This window comes from Rhinopithecus bieti, unplaced genomic scaffold, assembly GCF_001698545.2.
Source record: "Rhinopithecus bieti isolate Rb0 unplaced genomic scaffold, ASM169854v2 scaffold_39870, whole genome shotgun sequence".
Taxonomy (NCBI): Eukaryota; Metazoa; Chordata; class Mammalia; order Primates; family Cercopithecidae; genus Rhinopithecus; species Rhinopithecus bieti.
This window is the reverse complement of record NW_016817144.1, coordinates 3,120,922-3,147,879: the sequence shown is the minus strand read 5'-3', so window position 1 is coordinate 3,147,879 and position 26,958 is coordinate 3,120,922. Positions and strand designations below refer to the sequence as shown.

Sequence of the window (26,958 nt, the reverse complement as noted above, 5' to 3'; positions counted from 1 at the left end):
AAAAAAAAAAAAAAAAAAAAAAAATCCAAAAGAACTAAAATTAGTTACATCATAAATCATCCCAATATTTGAAAATTTCTTTTTCAAATTAAGTATCTTTTCAGACCAATGTAAGACAGTCTACAATAGCATGAGTAGAATACTACCTTTATCTCATTAAGTTATTTCAATGTTTTCTTGCATATACGCTACAAAATAAATTACTGCACATGAAATAAGTTTTTTTTGGAAAGAACTTATTACTTTATTCTAGAAACTGACTTTTTCTTGTTGCTGATCACAAATTAATAATTTCCTCTTTATATCAAGTTTTTGTGTTGGCTTTATCACCAAAATAATTTAAGGCTAATAATCTTTTTTTTTTTAAATTTTGCGATGGAGTCTTGTTCTGTTGCCCAGGCTGGAGTGCAGTGGTGCTATCTCAGTTCATTGCAAGCTCTGCCTCCCAGGTTCATGCCATTCTCCTGCCTCAGCCTGTGGAGTAGCTGGGACTACAGACGCCCGCCACCATGCCTGGCTGATTTTTTGTATTTTTAGTAGAGACAGGGTTTCACTGTGTTAGCCAGGATGGTCTCGATCTCCTGACCTTGTGGTCCTCCCGCCTTGGCCTCCCAAAGTGCTGGAATTACAGGTGTGAGCCACCATGCCTGGCCCAAGGCTAATAATCTTAATAATCCAAGTGTTCTAGGAGTATTTCCACACTCCTATCAAATGTTAACACAAATGTACAATGCAGTTTCGTAATTCTCCTACTACAGAAGTCACAAAAAAAGGACCTTACTAAAATGCTTCATCGTGGAGAAACAGAGAAAAATGTTATAGTTGTATGTTCAGTATTTATTTTATTTTATTTTTTTGAGACGGAGTTTTGCTCTTGTTGCCCAGGCTGGAGTACAACGGCACGATCTTGGCTCACTGCAACCTCCGCCTTCCCTGGTTCTAGTGATTCTCCTGCCTCAGCCTCCTGAGCACCTGGGATTACAGGCATGCACCACCACGCCCAGCTAATTTTGTATTTTTAGTAGAAATGGGGTTTCTCCATGTTTGTCAGGCTGGTCTCCCAACTCCTGACTTCAGATGATCGGCCCGCCTTGGCCTCCCAAAGTGCTGGGTTTACAGGTATGAGCCACGGTACTTAACAAAATTAAGTACAAATTGTAAATGTGAGAAAGGAGTTTAATACTGCACAAATGGGTCAGCTCTGATATTATATACATTGCTGATCAATCAGGTAGCAACATGGTCATATTAAAGCCGTATTTGTTCCACGTTACCATTTAGCACCACTATCTTCTGGTAGCTAAAAAAATACATATATATACAGGGAAGAATTTGCCATTTAAATAAGAAATCCACATCTATTTCTAAAAAATGCCTTGCTGTTCCTCTAAGAAAATCACCTCCTCCAGGAAATGCTAATGTTGCAACATTAAATTAACAGGATATAAAGTTGTACAGAAAGTACAAACAAGCTTATCTCAACAACCAATATTGTATTCAAATACTGGAAGGAAATACACCAAAATGTCAGCGGAGATGTCCTGAGGTGGTAGGATAGTGGCTAGCTGGATATTTTACAAGAAACCATGTCGTTTTAAAATTTTAAACTTAAAAAAAAAAAAAGCTAATTTAGGTTCTGGAGCCTGTAAGTCATTCCCTCAGAACAGACAAACCACTTTCCTACTCTTGAGTTTTCACATAATGATAACAAAGCTTCAGAGTTCTAAGCCTTGAAAAATCCCTCAAGGTTAAAATACCTTTTTGAAAAGGGCCAATCATATATAATCCCATCAGCATAGCAAGAAATACTTAGCTTTGTCAGAACTAGAACCCTTCACTGTAAAAAAATTTTTTGATTCCCAAAAAGAAATGACTTCAATTATTAAAAAGAAAAAAGAATATGCTGCTTTCCAACACAGGACATACTTCCCAAATGCAGTTTCAATTCCCCTAGTATCTAAACAGAAGGGCCTATAAGAGCGCTTCATAATACCCTGAAGTCCTCGTGAATGTACTCCAGATGGAAAATTCTGCTCTGTGATGGTGTGCTAAAAAATACCCTGTAAGTCAACATTACACAATAATCAACACTAATTAATAAAGTAATTCTATGCATATGATCACAAAACAGGTGCAAGGAAAACCCAGATGACTTTATTCCCAGTTTAGAGTTCAATCATTATCCCAACCAAACTCTCTCCAGCAGAAAATTTCCACACAGCCTATAAGGAGCACTAAATACCTTCCCATCCTTATTCTTCAACCAGTCAGGCAGCAAAGCAGTTCAACTTCTAAATATTTTCAAAAGCTGGTGAATGTGAAAATTAGCTCAACATGTATAATGGCACATCAGCTCCTGTTTCTAAGTCCCGATCTGGTTAATTTTGTTACTAAGGAAGCAATAAAGCAAGGCAGCGGAGTATCAGACTTGAGCTTTGGAACCCTACAACCCGGAGTCTGAATCTTGGCTCTATCACTAAAACTAGCTGGGCCAGGCACGGTGGCTCACACCTGTAATCCCAGCACTTTGGGAGACCAAGACGGGTGGACTGTTTGAGGCCAGGAGTTCGAGACTAGCCTGGCCAACATGGCAAAACCCCGTCTCTATTAAAACTACAAAAATTAGGTGGGTGTTGTGGTGCATGCCTGTAGTCCTAGCTACTCAGGAAGCTGAGGCGTAAGAATCGCTTGAATCTGGCAGGCAGAGGTTGGAGTGAGCGTACATCGTGCCACTGCACTCCAGCCTGGGTGAAAGAGTGGGACTCTGTCCCAAATAAATAAATAAATATATAAATAAATAAATAAAACTAGCTGTGACGTTAGCCTCTATGTGTCCCTCACCTGTGTGGCCCTATGCTCTATATACAACATGAACAGAACTCGACTACATGCTCTCTTAGGTATTTTTTAGGTTAATAAAGAGTAATTCTGCACACTCTTGGCAGAACAGCTGCAAAAGTGCAGTATATGATCGCATTGACCATTTCATTTGCTCCCCACTAGATTGGGAGCCCCCATTAAGGCAGCCAGACAGGCAGTTCACTTGGGTTGCTAGGGCCTGCCTAGTCTGGGCCAAGACCATACCAGGGGCAGGTATTCAGCACATGTTTGCTGAAGAATGAATGAGTGCCATGTATATAACTGATCAGGTTATTACCCTAAATTGGAAATGATCATAAATAAAATAATCAAGTACAAAGTGAAAAACTCTTCTGTATTTGCCTGACCTAACAGATTAACAATCTTATGAATATTTAATACTTCTGAGATTGTAATTCAAATAAACTGGTTAATATAAATACAATGTCCTGTCAAACTTTAAAAGATCAGAAAACCACAAGTTACTAAGCCAGAGGGTTGAAAGTACCGTAAAAGGGACAAGGGAACAGTCTGCTTGACTTCAATTGAATCTTCTCCACTTCCTCGCCTCTCTCTCCTTTTAAGTCCTTCTAGGCTGGCATGTCCCTCAGCAGGGCACCTGCTGCCAGTCAGCATATGCAACTTTCCTGTGCCAAACATCAATGCACATGTCATTCTTCCTAGACCTCTCACCAGCACAGGACACTGCTGACCACTTTTTTCTTCTTGAAACACTTTCCTGGCTTCCATGACATGACATGCTCCTAAATTTCTCCTACCTTTCTGGCCATTTCTGCTAGGATCTCCTCCTCTGAACATTCTCAAAAGATGTGGAGGTTTCTCAAGACTCTACTGTCAGACTGAGTACGGTGGCTCACGCTTGTAATCCCAACACATTGGGAGGCCAAGACAGGCAGATTGCTTGAGCCCAGGAGTTCAAGATCAGCCTAGGCAACATGGCGAGATCCGGCCTCTACTAAAATGAAAAGAAGACTCTACAATGAGTCCTCATCTCTTTTTACACCCTTTCCCTGAGTAATCATATCAGAAAAATTATACTCAGTAATTGTTTCACAGACTTCAAACACCTCCTAGATACAAACACCTCCTGAATTTCTATCTCTAGCCCCAAACTGTTCTGGATTCAAGACTCATGTATCAAGCTGTCTACCTGGTTATCTCCACCCAGATATCTCACAGAGATCTCAACCTAGTACTTAAGCTCGTTGACTTCTGATGGGGTTATGCCCCAACAAACCCATCACTTAAGATGAAAACATCGTAAGTCAAAAACACATTTATGGCTGGATGCAGTGGCTCATGCCTGTAATCACTTTGGGAGGCTGAGGTGGACAGATCACAAGGTCAGGAGTTCGAGACCAGCCTGGCCAATATGGGAAAACCCCGTCTCTACCAAAAATACAAAAATTCACCGGGCCTGGTGGCATGCACCTGTAATCTCAGCTACTTGGGAGGCTGAGGTAGGAGAACCGTTTGAAGCAGGTAGGCAGAGGTTGCAGTGAGCCGAGATTGCGCCATTGCACTCCAGCCTGGGTGACAGAGCGAGACACCATCTCAAAAAAAAAAAAAAAAAAAAGAAAAGAAACCCATTTATTTTTAGAGACAGGGTCTCGCTTTGTCACCCAGGCTTGAGTCACAGTGGCATAATCATGGCTCACTGCAGCCTCAACCTCCTGGGCTCAAGGGATCCTCCCACCTCAGCTGTGAGTAGCTGGGATCACATGCATATACCACCATATACCCAACTTTTTTTTGTAATTTTAGTAGAGACGGTGTCAGGCGGGGGCAGTTCTCACCATGTTGGTGAGGCTGGTCTCGAGTTCTTGAGTTCAAGCAACCTCCCCACCTCGGCCTCCCAATGTGTTGGGATTACAGGCGTGAGCCACCGTGCCTGGCCCAAAAATACATTTAATATATCTAACCCACCAAGCATCACAGCTTAGCCTAACCTCCCTTAAACATGCTCGGAACACTCACATCAGCTGATGGCTGGGCAAAATCATCTAGCACAAAGCTTATTTTATAATAAAGTGTTGAATATCTCACAACGTTTACTGAATACTATACCGAAAGTGAAAAACATAATGGTTGTGTGGGTACCTGAAGTACAGTTTATACTAAATGTGTGTTGCATTTGCACCACCATAAAGTAAAACAAAATCATAAGTCAAACCACAGTAAATCAGGGACTGCCTATAGCCCAAACTAAACTCTTAATCATCCCCCTCAAATATCATTCTCCCATGATCCTGTGATTTGAGTAAATAGCACCAATATCCACCTAGTTGATAAAACCAGAAACTTGAGTCACTCTTAATATATGCCTTTCTCCCCTACCCCACATCCAATCTATCAGATTCCAATGATTTTCCCTACAAAGTATATCCTGAATCCATTTTCTTCTCTTATCTCTATGGCCACCACCTGACAACAAGCTGCTTGCTCTGCAACAGTCTCCTAACTCTGGAACTGGTTAGAACCAAAAACAGTACCTGGTGCAAAGGCTCTCCCTCACTCCCCTCTAATTTCCACACAGCAGCCTGAGTGATCCTGCTTAAAATCCTTCGGTGGCTTCCCAAGGCAGAGAAACCTCAAACTCCTCAACATGGGCTACAAGGCCTGGCAGTCACAGGCTGCTGCCTGCCTCCTCCACCTCAGTTCTCCCTCACTTGCTCCTCCCTCCTGGCCTGGATCACGTTTTCTGACCGGCAGTAAGTTTTTTTCCAACTGTGCAGACGGTGCTCATTCTGCCTGGAGCATTCTTCCCCCTCCTTTCCTGGAGGACTTTCTCATCCATGGGATCTTCACCTAAATGTTGCCTCCTCAGACTATCCTCCTAGTCTCTCATTGTTTCTTTTCCTTCAGAGCATTTACCACGTGTGTAATTACATATTTGTGTGCATATTTCATTACTCTGACTAGCATCTAAGATCAATGCAGAGATTACTTTCATTTGGTTCATTAGCAAACACCTAGCCCACAAAAAGGTAACTGACTCATTTATAGGTGTTCAGTAACATGTGACTGCATGGCTGCTGAAAGCTAACAGTGAACTGTTACCAGACCTGTTTCAGAATAACACATTTCCTGTAATTCACTACCTAGGGCTTTCTTGTCCTCATCACTTTTTACATTCGCTATTTACTTTCCATATAGAATAAACTATAATTACATACAAAAATATCACATGAACATATTCTTATCAGAAAAAGTGTTTCTACAAAATGAAGCTTAATAAAATACTCTTTTTCAAAAAAAAAAGATATATTTAAGGCCAACTGTGCAAAATACTATACAACAAGGGGAACCTTGGTTCTCTTACTAAACTATTAAACTATAGCACCAACTTTAAAATTGGTTGCAACATTTAATCATAACATACCATAATTGGAAAAGTCAAGACAAAATGGAAGCAAGTATAATTCTCCTTGTTCTAGTCTAGAGCTGAAATGTATATTATCTTTATGGCAACAGTTTAAAGTCCCTACCATGTTTGAAGCTGTGGCAAATAGTTTAACAGTAAATGTGGCAAGCTGGTAACAGTTAAAAATAGCAAATCATTTGTATTACAATATTTTTAACTGAATTGGATAAATCATATTTTCTTTTTAAAATTTGCAATTAGGATAAACAGTATTTGCAACTTTGTAAACATACAGTATTATTCAGGGTTTGTTTGTTGTTTTTGAGAAACAGTCTTGCTCTGTCACCAGGCTAGAGAGCCTGTGGCGCGACCTCCGCTCACTGCAACCTCCGACTCCCTGGTTCAAGCCTCAGCCTCCCTGAGCTGGGATTACAGCTGGGATTACAAAGCACATGCCACCATGCCCAGCTAATTTTTGTGTTTTTAGTACAGACGGGTTTCACCCTGTTGGCCAGGATGGTCTCGCTCTCCTGACATTGTGATCTGCCTGCCTTGGCCTCCCAAAGTGCTGGGATTACAGGCATGAGCCACCCCACCTAGCCAATAATTTAGGTTTTTAAAAACCCATTAAAAATTTAGAGACCATCTTAATAGTTGAATAGCAACTTTATCTTTCTCAAGTATACTCCTGTACATTCTCTCATGTGTTAGGCTTACTGTAGCAGAGCTGGCCAGGCAATAACTTGTGAGCAACTCTCTAGCAACATGGAAATTCTGGGGCAGCTGCTCATTGCTAGTAGCTTCCATAAATGTTTCTTTTATTTAATATCAATGAAAAGACACAACCACATTTCACATCATGATGCTTAAATAAAAATCACAAGATGATATATCTGATTTTCTATATAATTTCTGAGCCAATTCATCCTATTTAGCAGAAAAAAAATTTTTTAAAGTTACCCAGAGACTAAGAAAACAGTAACCAAGATGTTGAAAAGGAAAGTGAAAGTCTCTCACCTCAATTATTCATTATTTCAGCTCTTTTTCTTTAACCTTTCCAGAAGAGTTTAAAGAGAAAAGAAATGGCCTATTTACAAGCTAAATATAGCTGCCTTGGCTCAAAGAACCCAATGGCATTGTTTTATGATTTTTGGGGAGAGGGAGGTGGTATAGAAGAGTTTTGTTTTTAAATGCTAAATTCAGTATTTTTTTCCTTGAGAGGAGCAAATTTGAAATTTGCTAATTTTGCTCCCTGAGAAAAAGTAGATATCCTCCAGACTAACTTTTTAGTTGGTTTTATACAAAATAGAAGTGCTGAGATCTCACAAAAAACATGGAATCTAAAAAAAAAAAAAAAAAAAAAAATTTTGTATTTTGTGAACATATGAATTTTTTTACCTTGGAAATGAAGCTCTAACACCCTCTTTAACTAAGTACTCTCAACGCCTCTGCCAAGTCACAGGGCAGAGAAATGACAGAAAGGGAAAGAGTATGTCTGTGTGTGCATGTGGAAGAGGTGTGGGGAGCACCTCAGAGACAAAGGTGAAGGAAGAGGGGACGAAAGCAGCACATTCAGTGGGAGTGGTGAGCACTTTGCACCTGAGCCACTGGTTATCTCCCCATGCCTCCAGCAGGAAGATAAATGACTTGTCTCACTCTGGTACATCTGAGGCATTTCAGGAACACATTCTCCAAACAATCAAATAATTCTGGCTACAAATCTCATCGTGATAATGAGAAGGATCAATACTGGTTAGTTTCACCAACCATCTATATAACAGTCTATTATTTTCAAATGACATTTGATTCTTTAGAGTTGTATGTTTTTACATTTACAAAGACACACAAGGACTAGCCATAAAAATATAGACCTATTGTTTGTAAAATGTTTTCACTTGTTTAAAAAGGCACTGTGAAAAAATGAAGAACCAGCCAGCTGTGGTGGCCTGTAATCCCCTCACTTAGGGAGGCCAAAGCAGGTAGGTAACCTGAGGTCAGGAATTCAAGACCAGCATGACCAAAATGGAGAAACCCTGTCTCTACTAAAAATACAAAATTAGCCAGGCATGGTGGCACATGCCTGTAATCCCAGCTACTCGGGAGCCTGAGGCAGGAGAACTGCTTGAACCCGGGAGGCAGAGGTTGCCGTGAGCCAAGATCGCGCCACTACACTCCAGCCTGGGTAACAAGAGTGAAACTCCATCTCAAAAAAAAAAAAAAAATGAAGAACCACATCATAAGTTTTTGATCTAAAACTCAAGCACAGCGGTATCACTAGGCAACAAGAACTAACATAACAAGGTGGCCAGGCGCAGTAAAGCCGATAATCCCAACACTTTGGGAGGCCGAAGTGGGCAACTCAATTGAGGTCAGGAGTTCCAGACCAGCCTGGCCAACACAGTGAAACCCCATCTCTACTAAAAATACAAAAATTAGCCAGGCATGGTGGCGCGGGCCTGTAGTCCCAGCTACTTGGGAGGCCAAGGCAGGAGAATCACTTGAATCTGGGAGAAGGAGGTTGCAGTGAGCCAAGACTACACCACTGCATTCCAGCCTGGGCAACAGAGCGAGACTCCATCTCAAAAAAAAAAAAAGAACAAATGTAACAAGGAAAACCTCAAATCTCTTTTCAACATGTGGTCCTACAGACAACATACAATCTAGTAAGAAAACACAAGTAATATATTCTACATTATTCAGAATTTTTTATATTGGTAATCAGGTTTAGAGAGTAAATCAAATCAAAGTTTACAGTGCTTTATTTTTCTATGAAGCTACTTAGGTGCATAAAGACCATTAGTATATCAATAATGTTAATAATATGGTTAATACAATATAGGTACTGTGGGGCTTTACATGGGTGATCTCATGTCCTCATCACAATAATAATAGTAGGCCCCTAATAATAGATCATCCTCATTTTACAGTTGCAGAATTAGAAATTCAGAGGCCGAGGGACTTGCCTGAGCTCACACAGTGAGTGGCAGCCAGAACAGGAACTCTGGCTGCTGCCTTACTCCACGTTATCCCACAGCACAGCACAAAGCCAAATCCAATCTTAAGGCCATCACATGAAACCAAATGTAAAAATGTTTTGCAATATATAAAATCATTAAGTTTGAACATGTTTATTACTTTTTTTTTTTTTTTTGAGACAAGGTCTTGCTGTGTCTTTCAGGCTGGAGTGCAGCGGTGCAAATCTTAGGTCACTGCAACTCTGCCTCCCAGGCTCAAGTGGTCCTCTTGTTTCAGACCCCCGAGTAGCTGGGACCACAGGTGTGCACCACCATGCTGGACTAATTTTTGTGTTATTTTGTAGAGACAGGGTTTTGGCATGTTGCCCAGGCTGGTCTCAAACTTCTGGACTCAAGCAATCTGCTCACCTCAGCCTCCCAAAGTGCTGAGATTACAGATGTGAGCCACTATGCTTCAACAAAACATGTTTATTTTTTAATTTGTATGGAAGATAAAAGCTTATAAAAAGTCACAGCACAACCAAGCACAGAGATTGTACTACTTAGATTAAAAAACAAAAATATCTATAGGCCAGGATTGATAAAAAATTAAAACAAGAACAAAAAACAAACAAAAATCAACAAAGACTTCCACTGAAGTATTCTGGATCTACTGCAGAGTAGATGGGGATGAAAAAGTTTACCCACTGAAGGGATTTAAAAATCCTTTCGAGGCTGGGCACACTGGCTCACGCCTGAAATCCCCCCACTTTAGGAGGCCAAGATGGGAGGATCATTTGAGGCCGGGGAAAGGCCACCCTGGTCAACATAGTGAGACCTTGTTTCTGAAAATAACAAAAAAACTAGCCGAGTGTGGTAGTATGTGCCGGTAATCTCAACTACTCAGGAGACTGAGGTGGGAAGATTGCTTGAGCTGGGGAGGTCAAGGCTACATACAGTAAGCCATGGCTGTGCCACTGCACACAGGCCTGGGGAACAGAGCAAGACCCTGTGTCAAAAGTAGAAAAGAAAACTACTTTCAACTCATTTTGCCAAAAGAAGAGTGATTACATTTGGAAGATTAAGATAAACAGCTACCATCAACCCAACAGATCAGTACTTTGGCCAAGTGCACTCAAGTTCAGTTTCCAAAACAAAACTATTTTCTTGATCCATATCAGCTCATTCTATGCTCTGCTAATGTGGCCATAACAAGTTCTTTTGAATAAAAGGCATCTTGCAAACAAGATAGGTTCACAATATAGTCAAAGGTGAATACTACATAGCTAGGGAAAAACGAAATACTTTCAAGCAGGGAAATAAAAATCACTTCTAATTTCCAGAAATACACACTTAAAAAAAAAAATTAGGTCACTTTTAACTGGAACAAAAATTTGTGACAAGCCAGGCATGGTGGTGACTCACGCCTGTAGTCCCAGCACTTTGGGAGGCTGAGGTGGGAGAATTAATTGAACCCAGGAATTCAAGACCAGCCTGGGCAACCTGGCAAAACCCCATCTCCTAAAAAAAGGAAAAAGAAGAAAAAACTTTGTGACAAATTGCAGTCTCAAGTGCTCATAGGCAGTATGAAAACTGTGACATGATTACATGGGAAGCATTTCAAAGGAGTTCACAAAAAGTTAACAATAGGCCGGGCGTGGTGGCTCACGCCTGTAATCCCAACACTTTGGGAGGCTAAGGCGGGCAGATCACTTGAGGTCAGGAGTTCGAGAACAGCCTGGCCAACATGGTGAAACCCTGTCTCTACTAAAAATACAAAAAATAGCCAGGCATGGTGGCCCATACCTGTAATCCCAGCTACTCGGGAGGCTGAGGCAGGAGAATTGCTTGAGCCTGGGAGGTGGAGGTTTCAGTGAGCCACGATCATGCCACTGCACTCCAATGCAGGCAACAGAGTGAGACTCCATCTCAAAAAAAAAAAAAATGTTATGGTGTCCTCTTTTCTAAAACAAACTCAAATCTGACCAATTACATATAAGACAGGCACTAATTTCCAAATGGCAATATCCTAGAAAAAGGTTGGCAATCTCTTTCAGCTAACTGGTTGCCACTAAACTTCTATTTTTCAGAATACATTAAAAACTGTGTTCAGACAGGCACGGTGGCTCATGCCTGTAATCCCAGCACTTTGGGAGGCTGAGACATGCAGATCACCTGAGGTCAGGAATTCGAGACCAACCTGGCCAACACGGTGAAACCCCATCTCTACTAAAAATACAAAAATTAGCTGGGTGTGGTGGTGCACACCTGTAGTCCCAATTAATCAGGAGGCTGGGTCAGGGCTTGAACCTGGGAATTGGAAGATGCAATGAGCTGGGATCATGCCACTGCACTCCAGCCTGGGCAACACAGCAAGGCTCTGTCTGGGGGGAAAAAAAAAAAAAAAAAAAAAAAACCTGTGTCCGCTGATGAAACATCAGTTGAGAATCACTATTACAGTTAGTTTTCAAGGAGGTAAAGATTCAAACTGAACCTTTACCAAGCTGAATAGTGATTAGGATAAAATGTACCATTCAGAGTTAGTAAATTTAGTATTAAACATCGCTTAAGATTACTTATATCATTACTATAATAAAGAAGAAATGGTACAAGGATATTAGGAAAGTTCAGGATATAAAAATACTCTTAAATAAAACCTTACACACACTTAAATAATGTGCTAGAATAGGGGAGTGTTAATTATTTGTATGTATGGGTGGTGGTCAGAAGAAGTTGGGAATGAAAGACAAGAAGAATGCTCCACAGATGCCATGTCCGAGTGTCAGTAAAATGGTTTGGTGGCCAGAGCTGTGGACTAGGAGTCAGCAGATTGGGACTGCAGTGTCTATTCTATTATTATTTACTAGGTCTGTGAATTGAAGCATCTCAAGGAATCTTTCTGAGTCTCCATTTTTTAATCTGTGAAATGGGCATAACAGTATATCTTGTTTTGCTCTTTTTTTGGGGGACCTGACACTCCAGGATTCTGTCTCCTTTTTAAATATAGGACTATATGATCATGAATGTGATAGGGCTTTGAAAAGCGCAAAGCAAATGTTATAAAACATAAGGTATTAAACAGTTATTATATTAAACAATTATTATAATTATCAGCACTATGAATTTTATTTTTATTTATTTTTGAGACAGGATCTCACTGTCGGCCAGGCTGGAGTGCAGTGGTGCAATCATAGCTCACTGCAACCTCAAATTCCTGGGCTCAAGTGATCTCCTTCTCTCAACCTCCCAAGTAGGTGGGACTACAGGCACGTGCCACTGCGCCTGGCTAATTTTTAGAATTATTCGTAGAGACAGGATCTTGCTATGTTGGCCAGGCTGTTCTGGAATTCTTGGCCTCAAGCAATTCTCAGCCTGAATTAATTTTCTGAAGAAAGAAACTGGCACCTGTTTTGGGCTAACAGGACTGGACACCCCAACTTGCTTGGCTGCTGCATATCTGTGAAAGATGAGCAGGGAACATTCAATCCGAGGAGTCCTTTGGTCATTATGCTTTTCTTTAAAGTAAGCTCACAAACCTTTTTCCTGGGTTAGGTTCACACTCTAGGCAAAGAGTTCTGAAACTAAAGTCTACTTTTCATAACAAAACTATTTACTTGTTCCACCTCTTAGTTGTTTAATAAACATTTTCAGAGAATCATAAATTACTGTGCCACTAGCTTTGTTTAGCAATAAAAGGTAATATAGAAAGCAGCAAGTATTTTCCAATTCCCCTTTAGGACCAAGAACCCAGACATCCTACAGCCTGACAAGTTTTCACCCAAAAAAATGCAAACATGAAAATTTCAACATAATAGAATACATCAAATGATATCACCTATGTGTGCATGCACACACACCTCACAGTTGTATTAAAACTATAAGTGTACACTTAAAGGAACTGACGGAAATTTAAAAAAAGAAATTAAAAAGAAAAAAAAAACCTTTGTGTTTAACGTAAATAAACATAAAGCTCCAGGTTTACAAGATTTGGATAAAATGTAACCACTCTGACATCTGATCAATGTCATCACAAGGAAATTAAACTCAACTTTAAAATCTCTACTATCTCTGGCTGGGTGAGGTGGCTCACTACTGTAATCCCAGCACTTTAGGAGGCTGAGACAGGAGGAACACTTGAGTTCTAAGGTTACAGGGAACTATGATCACACCACTTGCACTTCAGCCTGTTTAACAGAGTGAGACTCTGTCTCTAAAAACTATTAATAAAGTAAGATAAAAACCTCTTCTATCTCTAATGTTATATATAATCTTTATTTTATATGGGATGAAACATTTAACACTAACCCTAGAACCAAAAGATACCCAATAGGTTTTTAGCAACTCAAAGTCCTTGCTTCACTATACTTATAGAGAAAATGGACCAATCATCTAAAAGAAACATAATATTTTACAACTGAAAGTAGCAATTCTTTACTATTTAAAGCAAATCCAAATTCGCATTAATTTATAAATAAATGACTGATTCTTTTTTTTTTAAGGGGGGGCTGTCCTCACTATGTTGCCCACATTGGACTTGAATTCTTGAGCTCAAGCAATCCTCCTGCCTCTCCAGTAGCTGGGACTACAGGAGCTTCAAATGACTCTTGATTGTATTATATTTCAAACACACGCTGCAGTGCAAATACATTTTTTAAAAAATTAGCTGAAACTGAAGTTTCTAGAATACTTAGTTGGACCTCAGCTTTTTACATGCCAGTCACGGAGCTAAATGGTTACCTTGTTACACAGATTGAGTGAGTAAATCTCTGTGTTAATGAATACACTACCTTATGGGCTTCAAGAAGAATAACATCAGGCACAAAAAAGAAAAGAATTAAGTCTAACTGAAGGTACCATGATTAGCAAAAACAGTTTGGTTTCAGGAATTGCAAAGACAGACTGGCCATTACAGGAAGCTGTATTAATGCTGACAATGTTAAATTGTTTACAGAAAGTAGGAAGCTGTGGGATGTTCCTCCCACTGTCACACACTCTGTCCAGTCCTACGTAACCAGTGTTGCTTATACTTCTCAATAAGCGAATACAAATTAAACAAAAAAATTAGTTGGAAATGACTCCTAGCCATTTTGTTAGTTTTCATCTGTATCTCCAATTGTATCATCCAGCCAACCCCTGACTCCCATCTCTTTATTCATCTGAGTTACCAAACTATCTAGTTATTGTCACATGAGAAGGTTTCCTAAAACAGGGTAACTCAAAAGTGCAGTGGCAGGCATACTGAACGTACAGCCGAAGTAGAGTATTTTAAATCTTTCAGTACTAAAAGAGACCACTTCTTACAATATATTATCCTCAATGTGCTAATTTATAATAACTAGAAAGGTACCTAGTTATAACAAGAATGCGAATCTTGTATTTTTCTTTTCTACAGTAAGCTATTTAGCTGACCCATAATGGAACTAACCAAAAAAGGAAATGTTTGCCTTTGGGAACTTAGAAAGAAAAACATTCATGTTTACACCCAAAGTTATTACTAATAAATGAGTAGCCTGCTAAAAACCTAAGCTGTGTTATCAATACCCTATCCCTTGTCCCGAAAATTGATTAAAGGGCAGTTGTTCATCTTAAGCAAAATGTTAAGTCATGTAGAGCCTTAAAACATGTCAGTTTTTAATTTTCATTAATAAGTTTAATAATCAAATCATTAGGTGAAATGAAAAGGTTAGTTTTAATTTTAGTTACTTTATCTGCTAACCTCTCCTATTTCTTCTGTTTACCTTTCCTAACCAAAATTCAAAATATGTTGCTAAACATAACAAAACACATTCCAAACCCCCCCAAATAAAATTATAATTATATAAGAACTTTCCATTTCCTAGAAAATTAGGAAATGGTTACAGAAATAATCTATATTTGCCAAAAGGAACTTAATGTAGAATTAAATTATATTATATATTTTTACATTTTTATTTTTTTGAGACAGGGTCTCACTCTGACGCTCAAGTTGGAGTGCATTAGCATGATCCCCAACACTGCAACCTCCACCTCCTGAGTTCAAGCGATTCTTGTGCCTCAGCCTCCTGAGTAGCTAGGACTACAGGTACATGCCACCACGCCTGGCTAATTTTGTTTTGTTTTCTTTTCTTTTTTGGTAGAAATGGGGTTTCACCATGTCAGCCAGGCTGGTTTCCAACTCCTGACCTCAAGTGATCTGCCTGCCTCAGCCTCCCAAAGAGCTGGGATTACAGACATTTTACTTTTTTAGAAGACCTCTGTAATTAAGAATGTCTGAAAAAGGAGGAAATAAAAGTGTCAGGCACTATGCTAGTGGGAGAGAAAAAGACAAGGCATACCAAAGGACGTCTACATGATTGACAGCTACACATGAAAGTTGTAACTCTAACACACATAATGGGTACCGTGAGGAGTGACAGAAGCAAGCATGCTAGGGAAAGCAAAGGACACAGAGATCTCCATTCTAGCCAGGAAGACTGGAGATGTTTCAAGGAAGGAGACATAGCCCCTAAGGCACTGGTCCTGGGGAAAGGGAGGCGGCATGGGGCAAATTCATCCAAATCACCTGTGGTTATTTGCTAAAAATACAGATCACTGGGTCCCATCCCAGAATCCAGAATCAGATCCTCAGGTATGAAGTCTGAGCATCTACTTGTTTGTTTTAACAAGCATTCCAGTCCACTGGGTCCGTGGGCCACAATGAGTGTGATTATCACTGCATTAAGTGAAGGGCAAGACCTAATAACAGACAGGGTCAAGAATAATTCTGGCAAGGGACTACGCATGACGAGAGCTATAGAAGCAAAAAATTAGGGTATGTGGGAATCAAGAGATTACAGAGTATGTCCAGTGGCCTAATGAAATACATTGGTGGAATCACAGGTAAGCTAGCTAGAGTCTGGACTCACACAAAGAAGCTGAACTCTGTTCTGGAGGCAATGGCGAGCCACCAAAGCTTTCTAAGCAAAGCAATGCTGTGTTTGAACAAGACTGCCTTGGAGTCCAAGCAAGAGGAAGCAGGACAATAACATGGAGGGAATGAATACAAGACATGTTACAGAGATAGAAAAATCAGAACTTGGGGAGCTGCTGCATGTAGATGAGTAGATGGAATTGATGATGACTTTGAGGAAAATTTTAAGTAAGCCAGTGCCTTCTCAGTGCCTGACACTATGCCAAGCACCACAGCACATCCAAGGGTTTAAGAGCCACTAAGTCAACATAATAATGGAGCATCTATATGTGTCAGGTGCTATTAACAATGCTGAAGCCATGCACAGTGGCTCACACCTGTAATCCCAACATTTTGGGAAGCCAGGGCAGGAGGGCTGCTTGAGGTCAGCAGTCCAAGACCAGCACTGGCAACATAGCAAGACCCTACCTCTACAAAAAGTTTTTAAAAAATTAGCTGGGTGTGGCGGCACACACCTGTAGTCCGAGCTACTTGGGAGACTGAAGCCGGAGAATCACTTGAGCCCAGGAGTTGAGTCTACAGTGAGCTATGATCACAACAGTGCACTCCAGCCTAGGCAACAGTGAGACCTTGTCTCTTAAAAAACAAAAGCAAAGAAACAAAAAACAACGCTGAACATAGACTCAGGAAAAAAGAATCTCTGTCCTCCAGAAGTTTAAAATTAGATCTTGCTCTGTTCCTCTTTTCTTGTCTCTACTTTTCACCATGGAAAAAAGTATTTCTGGAACTTTCCTCATCTTTGAGGACTTCTTTGCTCCTTAAGCATCAAGTGGCTCAAGTCAACAACAAGCAGGTCCTCATCCTGAGTGGTTTTACCTATTCGTTCTTAATCACAAAGATATACTTAGGGATGCTTTCTCAACGATGATGACATGATAGTTCTGATGTTAGACAGTTAGACGTAAGCTTCCAAATTGAAAAACTGTCCATGAAACCCAATTTTAATTAAACGGACTTAGGGCAAATATGGAACTTGCCCACAGAGAACTTTCAGGTATGCAGTTCTTCATTTATTCATTTAATCCATATGCACTGTATGCTTATTACAGATGAATGTTTCTTCTCTGACCTGGAAGGATGAATAGAGCCTGAGAAAACAGTTGAAATTGTGTGGTTTGTTGAGAAAATGAACTAAGAAGAAAGGAGATTAAGCAGCACTTAAAAACAGGAGGTAGATGGCCAGGAACAGTGGCTCACACCTGTAACCTCAACACTTTGGGAGGGCGAGGCAGGTGGATCACCTGAGGTCAGGAGATTGAGACCAGCTTGACTACCATGGAGAAACACCGTCTCTACCAAAAATACAAAATTAGCCAGGTGTGGTGGCGCATGCTTGTAATCTCAGCTACTCAGGAGGCTGAGGCAGGAGAATCGCTTGAACCTGGGAGACGGAGATGAGCCAAGATTGCGCCACTGCACTCCAGCCTGGGCAACAAAAGCAAAACTCTGTCTCAAAAAAAACACAAAAGAACAAAAAAACGAAAAACAGGAGGTAGGGTGATGGGTGATGGGAAGGGGTATATGGAAGAACTCATGCAAGCAAGTCTACCAAAAATAAAGTAAGAAACATTCATCAAAGGACAAAACTAACCAGAAATCTGGGAATTGGATGGAGGTCATTTGTCAAGTTAAATTCATCATTTTCAACATGCAATACTGGCAGCTATTCATTTTAACAACAATGTGAGACAGAAATAAACACATTACTTGAAAAGACAAGGTACAAACATGATAGAAGAGAACTATACAAGACGGTAAATAATCCAATGCTAGTTGAATGACAGATATAAAAGCTATAATTCAGATATAGTAAAAATTAAGGTGTCAGTTTTATAAAAAGCTATCATGAACACTTTCCTAGAACTTTTAAAAGGCAAGACTGCTTCTAAGTACAAATAATAACAGCAAGGACGGCTGGTTGTACATCACCTTGTAGCCATACCCATTAATGTGGATTAATGTTGGTGACATCATCAAACAACTTCCTAAGGAGTTTATTTATTTACTTTTTTGGAGACGGAGTTTCGCTCTTGTTGCCCAGGCTGGAGTGCGGTGGAGTGAACTCAGCTTACCGCAACCTTCGCTTCCTGGGTTCAAGTGAGTCTCCTGCCTCAGCCTCCTGAGTAGCTGGGATTACAGGTGCCTGCCACCACGCCCGGCTAATTTTTGTATTTTTAGTAGAGATGGTATTTCACCATGTTGGCCAGGCTAGTCTCAAACTTCTGCTATCAGGCAGGTGATCCACCCGCCTCAGACTCCCGAAGTGCTGGGATTACAGGTATGAGCCACCACGCCCAGCCAGCAATTTTACTTTTAACTGTGACTCCATTTTAATCATATTAGAGTAAAACACTTCAGATCTGAATTACTTCCAAATGGCATACAGTCTAGATTTCTATCACTGCTGGAATCTTTCTGGCCTTTGGCAAATAAAACCCAATCACAGCATTCACAGTTAAAGTACCGAACACTTGATTAAAAATCTGTTTCAACTGTATTCTGTATTTTTAACCTGGACTGGATACTTTTTTCCCAAACCTGTCTTCAATGTTGTGTAACAGCTACAAAGTATTTTATGGGTACTCCTTTAAGGAAAAAGGGGGAAAATGCCTGGTGCAATGCCAGCAATTTGGGAGGTCAAAGTGGGCGGATCACTTGAGGTCAGGAGTTCCAGATCAGCCTGGCCAACATGGTGAAACTGCCTCTACTAAAAAGACAAAAATTAGCCAGGTGTGGTGGCATGTGCCTGTAGACCCAGCTACACAGGAGGCTGAGGCACGAGAGTTGCTTGAACCCTGGAGGCAGAGGTTGCAGTGGGCCAAGATTACGCCACTGCACTCCAGCCTGGGCAACACAGTGAGACTCCATCTCAAAATAAAACCCAAAAAAACAAAAAAACAAATTTCTGAGGCTACAATTTTGGATAGATACATTGTATTATGGAAGTCAGTGAAAAAAGTGTGCTAAAATCAGATACAGGTTGAACATCCCTTATCTGAATGCCTGGGACCGGAAGTGTTTTGGATTTTGAATTTTTTCAGATTTTTGAAATATCTGCATACACATGAGATATGCTGGGAGCGGGACTCAAGTCTAAACTAGAAATTCATTTATGTTTCATATATACCTTAAGACATGTAGCCTAAAGGTAATTTTATGCACTATTTTTACAAGTAGTCATTACAGACTAGAACACATTAGGTCTGTCCCTTAGCCTCTCAGTCTGTTCCTCCAACTCAAATACTTTGAGATTTGAGAGCATTTCGAATTTTCGCATTAGGGATGTGCAACCTGTATTACTAAACGTTGTTAAAATAAAATCACACGTTTTAAAAGAGCAAATCTCTTACCAGCTGAAATTCTCGACGCCGGTCATAGGCATTCTGTATGCCGCTGTCTGCCCATAATGCTCTTATAGCAGGAAGATATTGTAAGAAAACCCTTGTTTCCACCATTCCTTGGGCTGCCATGGGGGCCCGGGTATCAAATGACATCATCTTATCTCCATGTTGTTGGTTTGAATTATCTCCCCAGGGAATATGAAGCTTCTCTCGAGCATCAACCAGCACCCTCATACCTTTGTTTAAAAAGAAGAAAAAAAAAATGTATGGAGAGGAGTCATTACATATTATCATAAGTTTTTATTTCAGTATTATTTCCTTATACTTCTGAATTATCCCAAATCTTCAAAAAAGAAGACCAACATCAAAAAGAAATGTAACTTCTCAGAGGTTAAAAAAAATAACAGTTGCTCACTGTCTCAAAATTAGAGCCTTGAAAAGCAAATACTATTAGGACAATTCCTCTTTCTGAAGGATTTTTAACATGTTCCAATTTATAAAATAACTTCTGGGGTAGAAGGTGGTCAAAAAAGAACCTAACTCAAGAAGGAAAAAGAACTTATGCTGCACAGACCAACGTCCAAGCTCACAAGAAAACAGATACAACCAAGATATTACGAGCCTAAAAGATGTTCATTTATGAAACACTAAGAACCAACTATTATATTATAGCTCCACGTTCTGTTTGTTCCTTCGGCACCGTAACCCAACATTGAGTCTTCTAGGAACACATTCAAAATTTAAAAACTTCTTCCAGCCCAAGTTTCAATCCAGTTTAAGTCACAGGATGGCCTTCAATTTCCCTAAAAGGGAGGAAGAGCAACTGCAAAATAATACAAAATTGGACTCCAGCTCACAGAGGTTAGTTCAAACTCTTTTTTCATTATCACTGATTTACTACTTTCATTACCTTTGATCAATCTGAGCAGTCACTTGGCTATTAGGAAGTCATCTGTTTGAATAACTGAAAACCTGGTGTTTTCTGTTTTTTTTTGTTTGTTTGTTTTTGTTTTTTTAATAGAGACGAGGTCTGGCTATGTTGCCCAGCTGGTCTGGAACTCCTGGGCTCAAGCCATCCTCCCACTTTGGCCTCCCAAAGTGCTGGGATTGCAGGAGTCAGCCACCACGCCCAGCCTGAAAAACTGTTCTGTCAAATTTCATGTCAACTCGGAAAAACTAGATTCCTGACGACTTACATCATCTCGCAATCAATGCTCAAGTAGATCACACTTACAACTCCGTGTACATTAAGAACGAGGTGTTTACCTGGCTCACAATCAGTTAACATGCTGATGCTATTCATTAACATAATTCCTTAAGTTCAGCTGCATCAGGTTACAAAGGTTCCTTCAATTAAGGACTGTCAAGGCAGAGTCTGCAGCCTTGAAAAAGACCTTAATTAGTTTTGTGCTAAACATTACAGTAGAATAAATACAACTGTTCTTTATAGTTTAACTGCAGAGGCACTAGGGCTAGAGCGGGCTGTGGTCTAGTGATTCTCTCTAGTTCATTACTCCACAATGTCCAGCTCTTCAGGCAGTTTTTCCTTTACCCAAACGCTGGAAGGTTGGGGGAGCAGGGGTGACATGAAGAAGTCCCTTATGTACCTCCTGACCAAAATCCCGCTTAAAAGACCTGCAATCTGTAGCAAACTCCTAAACTGCTCCCCAGATAAAATAAAATCCAGATGCACCTGAGGTACTAGGCTCTGCACCTAAATTCTGCCAAAATGTCTTTTCTATAGCACACATATGACACACAGAAACACGAGTGTTAATTATCTTTCAAATGACAAAATAAAAACCGTCTTTTTGATTTCTTTGAATGCCCAGAAACAAACAACTTGTTTTTCACTTAAGAACAAAGCTTAACTTTAAAACTGTCAATAAAGGGTAGAACCAATTATCTAACTCAACACTCATTCATTGTCTCTATCTGTACAGGATCCACATGACTTTTAGGCCAGTCTTCTTACCACTACATTTCATCTCAACAGAACTAGTGGTACTCCCTTCCCGCCAGCCCCCAGTTACTTAGCGAAAAGGAGAGTGGAACATGTTGCACAGAAATTACACGTAAACATCCTACCTGACCGTGACACTGGGGCGAAAAAGCACAGACGCTACTTTTTCAGACTAACTGTACGGGTCCATTCTCTTCTGACTCCAGTACGGTCAACCTGACACTCTCTCAAGTTTCATATCCTTGCTTAAAAGGAGGCTGTCACCCTACGCCCTTGACAAGAAGTATCGGGCAAAAAGTTCCCTTATTGCGACGGTTCCAGAACTCCCCTGCTTAGGAGACTGCCAAGGAAACAGGGAGTTGGGAGCGCATGCGACCCCATGTGACTCGGGTCACCCAGCGGGATAACGAGGTTCGGCCCACATCGCCCGAGCAGGGGATGGGGGTGAAGGGGCTGGGGCTGCTATGGGTCTTCCTGCCTCATCCGCAGCGGGGAGGACAGAAGAGGTCTCCCCACACCCTGAGGCAGCACCCAGCTCGCCCCACTTCCCTCTCGCAGGGGGCGAGACCAGGACGCGGTGGGGGGTGGGGGAATGGCCGTGACGCCCACCGGGGAGACAAGAGGGAGAGCAGGGCGACCCCGAGCATCCTCTCGCCTGGGGGGCGAGGGCATCCCGGGCGGGCAGGGTGAGACACGACAAGCACACCAAAAACATAACACAACTCACAAGCCCAACCGCCGCGGGCCCGGTCCTCCGCCGCGACCAGAGGGACGAGGGCTGGTGCCCCGCCCCGCGGCCCGCCGCCGCCCCAGCCCCCTGGCCCCTAACCCCCGGCCCCCGTTCCCGGCCCGGCACCTTTGATCACGTTGCTGTAGATGTGGGGCGGAATCCTCGGCGCGCGCCGCTGGTCGAAAATCCTGCCCGGTGGATGGATCCGCAATCTTGCTTCAGGGAAGGTGACTTGCCGCTCTCGCTGCGCCCCAGCAGAAGGACTTCACCAGCCGCTTCACGTAAGTCTTTTCCCGAGACAGCAATTTGCGATCTCTTGGACTTGCGTTCTGCTCAGGCGCTCGCCGTCGTCGAGCAAGCAGCCCGGGGGAAGCACGACGGACAGCACGGACCTGCGACGGCAGGAAGTCCCCATCTTGCCGCCGCCGCCCGCCGCTCGGCGGCCCCTCCGGCTGCCTCCACCTCCCCTCCGGGCGGCGGCGGCTCGAGCACCGCGGCTCGAGGGCGGAGTGCCGACGGTGGGGCGGCCAAGCGCCGCCCAGGGATGCGGAGGGAACCAGCGAACTGACTCGCAGGGCGGGCCTGGGAGGGCGGGCCAAGGAAGCGGGTGAAGACGGGGAGGGAACCCGACCCGGGAGGGGCGGTGGCCCCGGAGCGTGCGCGCTCCCGCTGCCTCCCGGGGGCGCGCGCGCACGCCGTGGCCGCTCCCCCACCTCCCGCCTTGGGCGGGGAGTCACGCGCTCGATGTGTCGCTTGGGTGCCCATGGGGAGGGATGAGGAACCGCGGTCACGTGGGCCGGGCTAGGGAGCACAACTTTCTGTTTCCCTTTCATGGTCTGAACCTACTTGTGGGCAGAAGGGCTTGCCCGAGCCTGGAGGCCGGAGACCAGGTCCCGGACGCGGCTCTTTGGGCTCCCACTTAGCCGCCCTTTCTCCCGCGTTGCGCGCCCGCTGCCCGCTGTTACCGCCCACCCGACCCATTTCGAGGCCACGGACTCGAAAGTTATTCGAACGGAACAGCTGGCGTGAGCCTGGCAGGCTTTTGGTGCATTTTCTTTATTTCATTTTATTTTTTATTTTTTGAGACGGAATCTCACCCTGTCGCCCAGGCTGGAGGGCAGTGGCGCGATCTCGGCTCACGCAACCTCCGCCCCCCAGGTTCAAGCCATCCTCCCTCCTCAGCCTCCCGAGTAGCTGGAATTACAGGCGTGTACCATCACACCCGGCTAATTTTTTGTATTTATTTTTAGATACAGGGGTCTTCCCCTGTGTTGTCCAGGCTGGTCTCGAACTCCTGAGCTCAAGCAATCCTCTAGCCTTGGCCTCCCACAGTGTGGGGATTCCAGACAGAGTCAGCGGGCCCTGGCCTGATGTGTTTTCTTAAGGTGACTCCCTTGACCTTCTAGTCTTCAAATCCCGGAACGGTCACCAGACGTCCTCCACCCCCACTTCCAGTTCTTTCTGACATTTTCAGACCCCTGCCAGGGCCATCTATGAGGGGAAAGAACTGGAGTTGATGTTCACCTGAGACGTGCTACGAGGGACTGTTAATCGCTCACTCGTGCATTCCATCTGGGCTGTGATGTGACTTCGGGGACGCTCGGCCGAGCCGGAATTAGTGAGTGGCAGCAGGAGGGTGAGGTCATGGTGAAAATCCCCTACACCGGACACTGTGATGCAGGCTCTTCCCAACAAGGAAGCAAATACACAAACACAACTAGGAATGGGAGCACGCAAATTTCAGCTTTCCTGCCAGATTACAGAGGATATGACCCGTCAAGGGACTTTTTTTCTTTCCTAATGGCAGATTCAGGCCAGGACACCTGAAAGGAGGCCAGGAGACAAGCCTCAAGGGACTGCTGTGGGTTGTCAGAGAAACTGCTTAACCGAGACCCCCTAAAACCGACCTCTTCATTCTTCGTATTTAGTTTCAAGTGGAAAAAGCCACTTTGATCTGTCCTTGTTTTGGCAATGCAACATAGCTTTGGGCTCCTGTGGCTCAGAAACTTCCTATGTGTGAGGGAGCTGAGGTAAGAGGTCAGCATTCCAAGAAACTCCTGAACAGGTTTAAATTTTAAAATCAGTACTAATCAGTTACTGTCTGGGGTTGGGTTAATGAGTGAGAAGCCTCAACTCAGTAGATTGGCTGCAGTAAACAATGCCTATAGTAGGATTATCTCCTGTGGCTCTGGCAAGCCTGGAGGTTGGACAACATATGGTATATAAGTACAGTAGGCTCACCTCCGGTATCTGTGGATTGGTAGAGTCAGAATCACTGAGCAGTGCTGTCAGGCAAAATACATGGTAAAAGCCCGCCCTGGATGGAGAATTTCTCCATCATCCCATCTAGTGTTTGGGAGGCCCTGTTCTCTCACCATGCAAGGACTCGCCTATCCTAGGATTGGGGCATAGAACCTGTCCCCAAGCACTGTTTTTGCATTGACCCCAGGTGCTAATCTCAACTCCAACAAAGACAGAGGAGAGAAACTTGTAAGTTGGTAGTTAACATCTTTTTTCAGAAGTGTGTGTAACATAATGGAAAACCAAGAATGCCTAGGAGGCAGGAAGGTATTCCTGCCCAGCCAGTTCATGTTGTGACATGTAGAGCAGCAGAGAAAGCTGTTCCAAGTCCTGCGTGTAAGCTTGCCTTGGAACAAACTTGGCTCACATCGAGTCTGGCTCTTCTACTCAGTGTAGTTTTTAAAAAGAGACCCCTTTGACCTGAAAGTCAAATGAAGGAAGAAGAAGGAGGAGGAAGGAAGAAAGAAAGAAAAAGAGGGCCAGGCACAGTAGCTCATGCCTGTAATCCCAGCACTTTGGGAGGCTGAGGCGGGCAGGTCACTTGAGGCCAGGAGTTCGAGACCAGCCTGGCCAACATGGTGAAACCTCATCTCTACTAAAAATACAAAAATTAGTGGGGCATGATGGTGTGTGCCTGTAGTCCCAGCTACTTGGGAGGCTGAGGCAGAAGAATTGCTTGAACCCGAGAGGTGGAGGTTGCAGTAAGCTGAGATCACGTTACTGTACTCCAGTATGGGTGACAGAGTGAGACTCTCTGTCTCAATAAAAAAAAAAAAAAAAAGGCATGAATGAATGAAAGAAAAAGAGACCTCTTTGGGTCTAACCTGGGGTTTGGCTGCAGCTGTCCAGCTTCTAACTGGTGGTCGAGACACCTTGTAAATTGTAAACATAAAAATGAGTTAGAGACTTGGTGGTTTCTCAAAGAGTTGAACGTAGAATTGCCATGTGACCCAGTAATTTTGTCCTGGGTATGCCCCCCAAAATACTAAAAAGAATTGAAACCAGTGTTCAAACAATAACTTGTATACCCACATTCATGGCAGCACCATTAGATTAGCCAAAAGATTAGCTGGCCGCAGTGGTTCACGCCTGTAATCCAAACACTTAAGCCAGGAGTTCAAGAGCAGCCTGGGCGACATGGTGGAACCCTGTCTCTACAAAAAAAAAAATATATAAAAATTAGCTGAAAGTGGTGTGTGCCTGTGGTCCTAGCTACTCAGAAGGCTGCGGTGGGAAAATCGCTTGAGCCCAGAAGACGGAGGCTGCAGTAAGCCGAGATTGCACCACTGCACTTCAGCCTAGACCTGTCAGAGCCAGACCCTGTCTCAAAAAAAAAAAGAAAAAGAAAAAGCCTACTACAGATGTGGTGGCACACACCTGTAGTCCCAGCTACTCAGGAGGCTGAGGCAGGAAGATTGCTTGAATCCAGGAGCTCACGGCTACAGTGAGCTATGATTATGCCACTGAACTCTCCTGTCTCTAAAAAACAAGACACAAAGAGGGGAACAACAGACACTGGGACCTGCTTGAGGGTGGAAGGTAGGAGGAGGGAGAGGATTAAAAAAAATACCTGGCTGGGCACGGTGGTTCACACCTGTAATCCCAGCACTTTGGGAGGCCAAGGCGGGCGGATCACCTGAGGTCAGGAGTTCGAGACCAGCCTGGCCAATATGGCGAAACCCTGTGTCTACTAAAAATACCAAAAATTAGCTGGGCATGGTGGCGCATGCCTGTAATCCCAGCTACTCAGGAGGCTGAGACAGGAGAATTGCTTGAACCTGGTAGGCTGAGGTGGCAGCGAGCCCAGATCACACCTTTGTACTCCACCCTGGGCAACAAGAGTGAAACTCCGTCTCAAAAAACAAAACAAAACCTATCGCATACTATACTTATTACCTGAGTGACTAAATAATCTGTACACCAAACTTGAGATGAGCAGTTTACCTATGTAACAAACTTGCATGTGTACTCCTAAACCTAAAATAAGAGTTAAAAAAAAAAACCCACAACAACAAAAAAGGAATAACCAAAAGATGTCCAAATGTCCATCGATGAATGAATGGATAAACAAAATGTCATATATCTGCATTGCAATTATTCGGCCATAAAGGGAATGAGGTGCTGACACATGCTACCATATGAATGAACTTTGAAAATAGTAGGCTGACCGGGCGCGGTGGCTCAAGCCTGTAATCCCAGCACTTTGGGAGGCCGAGATGGGCGGATCACGAGGTCAGGAGATCGAGACCATCCTGGCTAACATGGTGAAACCCCGTCTCTACTAAAATACAAAAAACTAGCCGGGCGACCTGGCGGGCGCCTGTAGTCCCAGCTACTCGGGAGGCTGAGGCAGGAGAATGGCGTGAACCCGGGAGGCGGAGCTTGCAGTGAGCTGAGATCCGGCCACGCACTCCAGCCTGGGCGACAGAGCGAGACTCCGTCTCAAAAAAAAAAAAAAAAAAAAAATAGTAGGCTA

At 42.9% G+C, this 26,958-nt stretch overlaps 1 protein-coding gene across 2 annotated transcripts in view; it reads right to left on the bottom strand.

The window, feature by feature from the left end:
* Positions 1 to 22,805, bottom strand: part of GNA13 (G protein subunit alpha 13) — a 48,027-nt gene extending 25,222 nt beyond the window's left edge. The window contains exons 1-2 of one of the 2 annotated variants that reach the window (XM_017855851.1): positions 22,308 to 22,805; positions 19,498 to 19,724 (exon numbers count right to left, since the gene is read on the bottom strand). In XM_017855851.1, the coding sequence (XP_017711340.1) occupies positions 19,498 to 19,722 (225 nt within the window). In that variant the 5' untranslated portion in view covers positions 19,723 to 19,724; positions 22,308 to 22,805. Of the gene's footprint in view, positions 1 to 19,497; positions 19,725 to 21,576; positions 21,755 to 22,307 lie in introns of those variants that run through there. The other variant, XM_017855852.1, reaches the window with a different exon arrangement.
* Between the last annotated feature and the right edge of the window lie 4,153 nt (positions 22,806 to 26,958).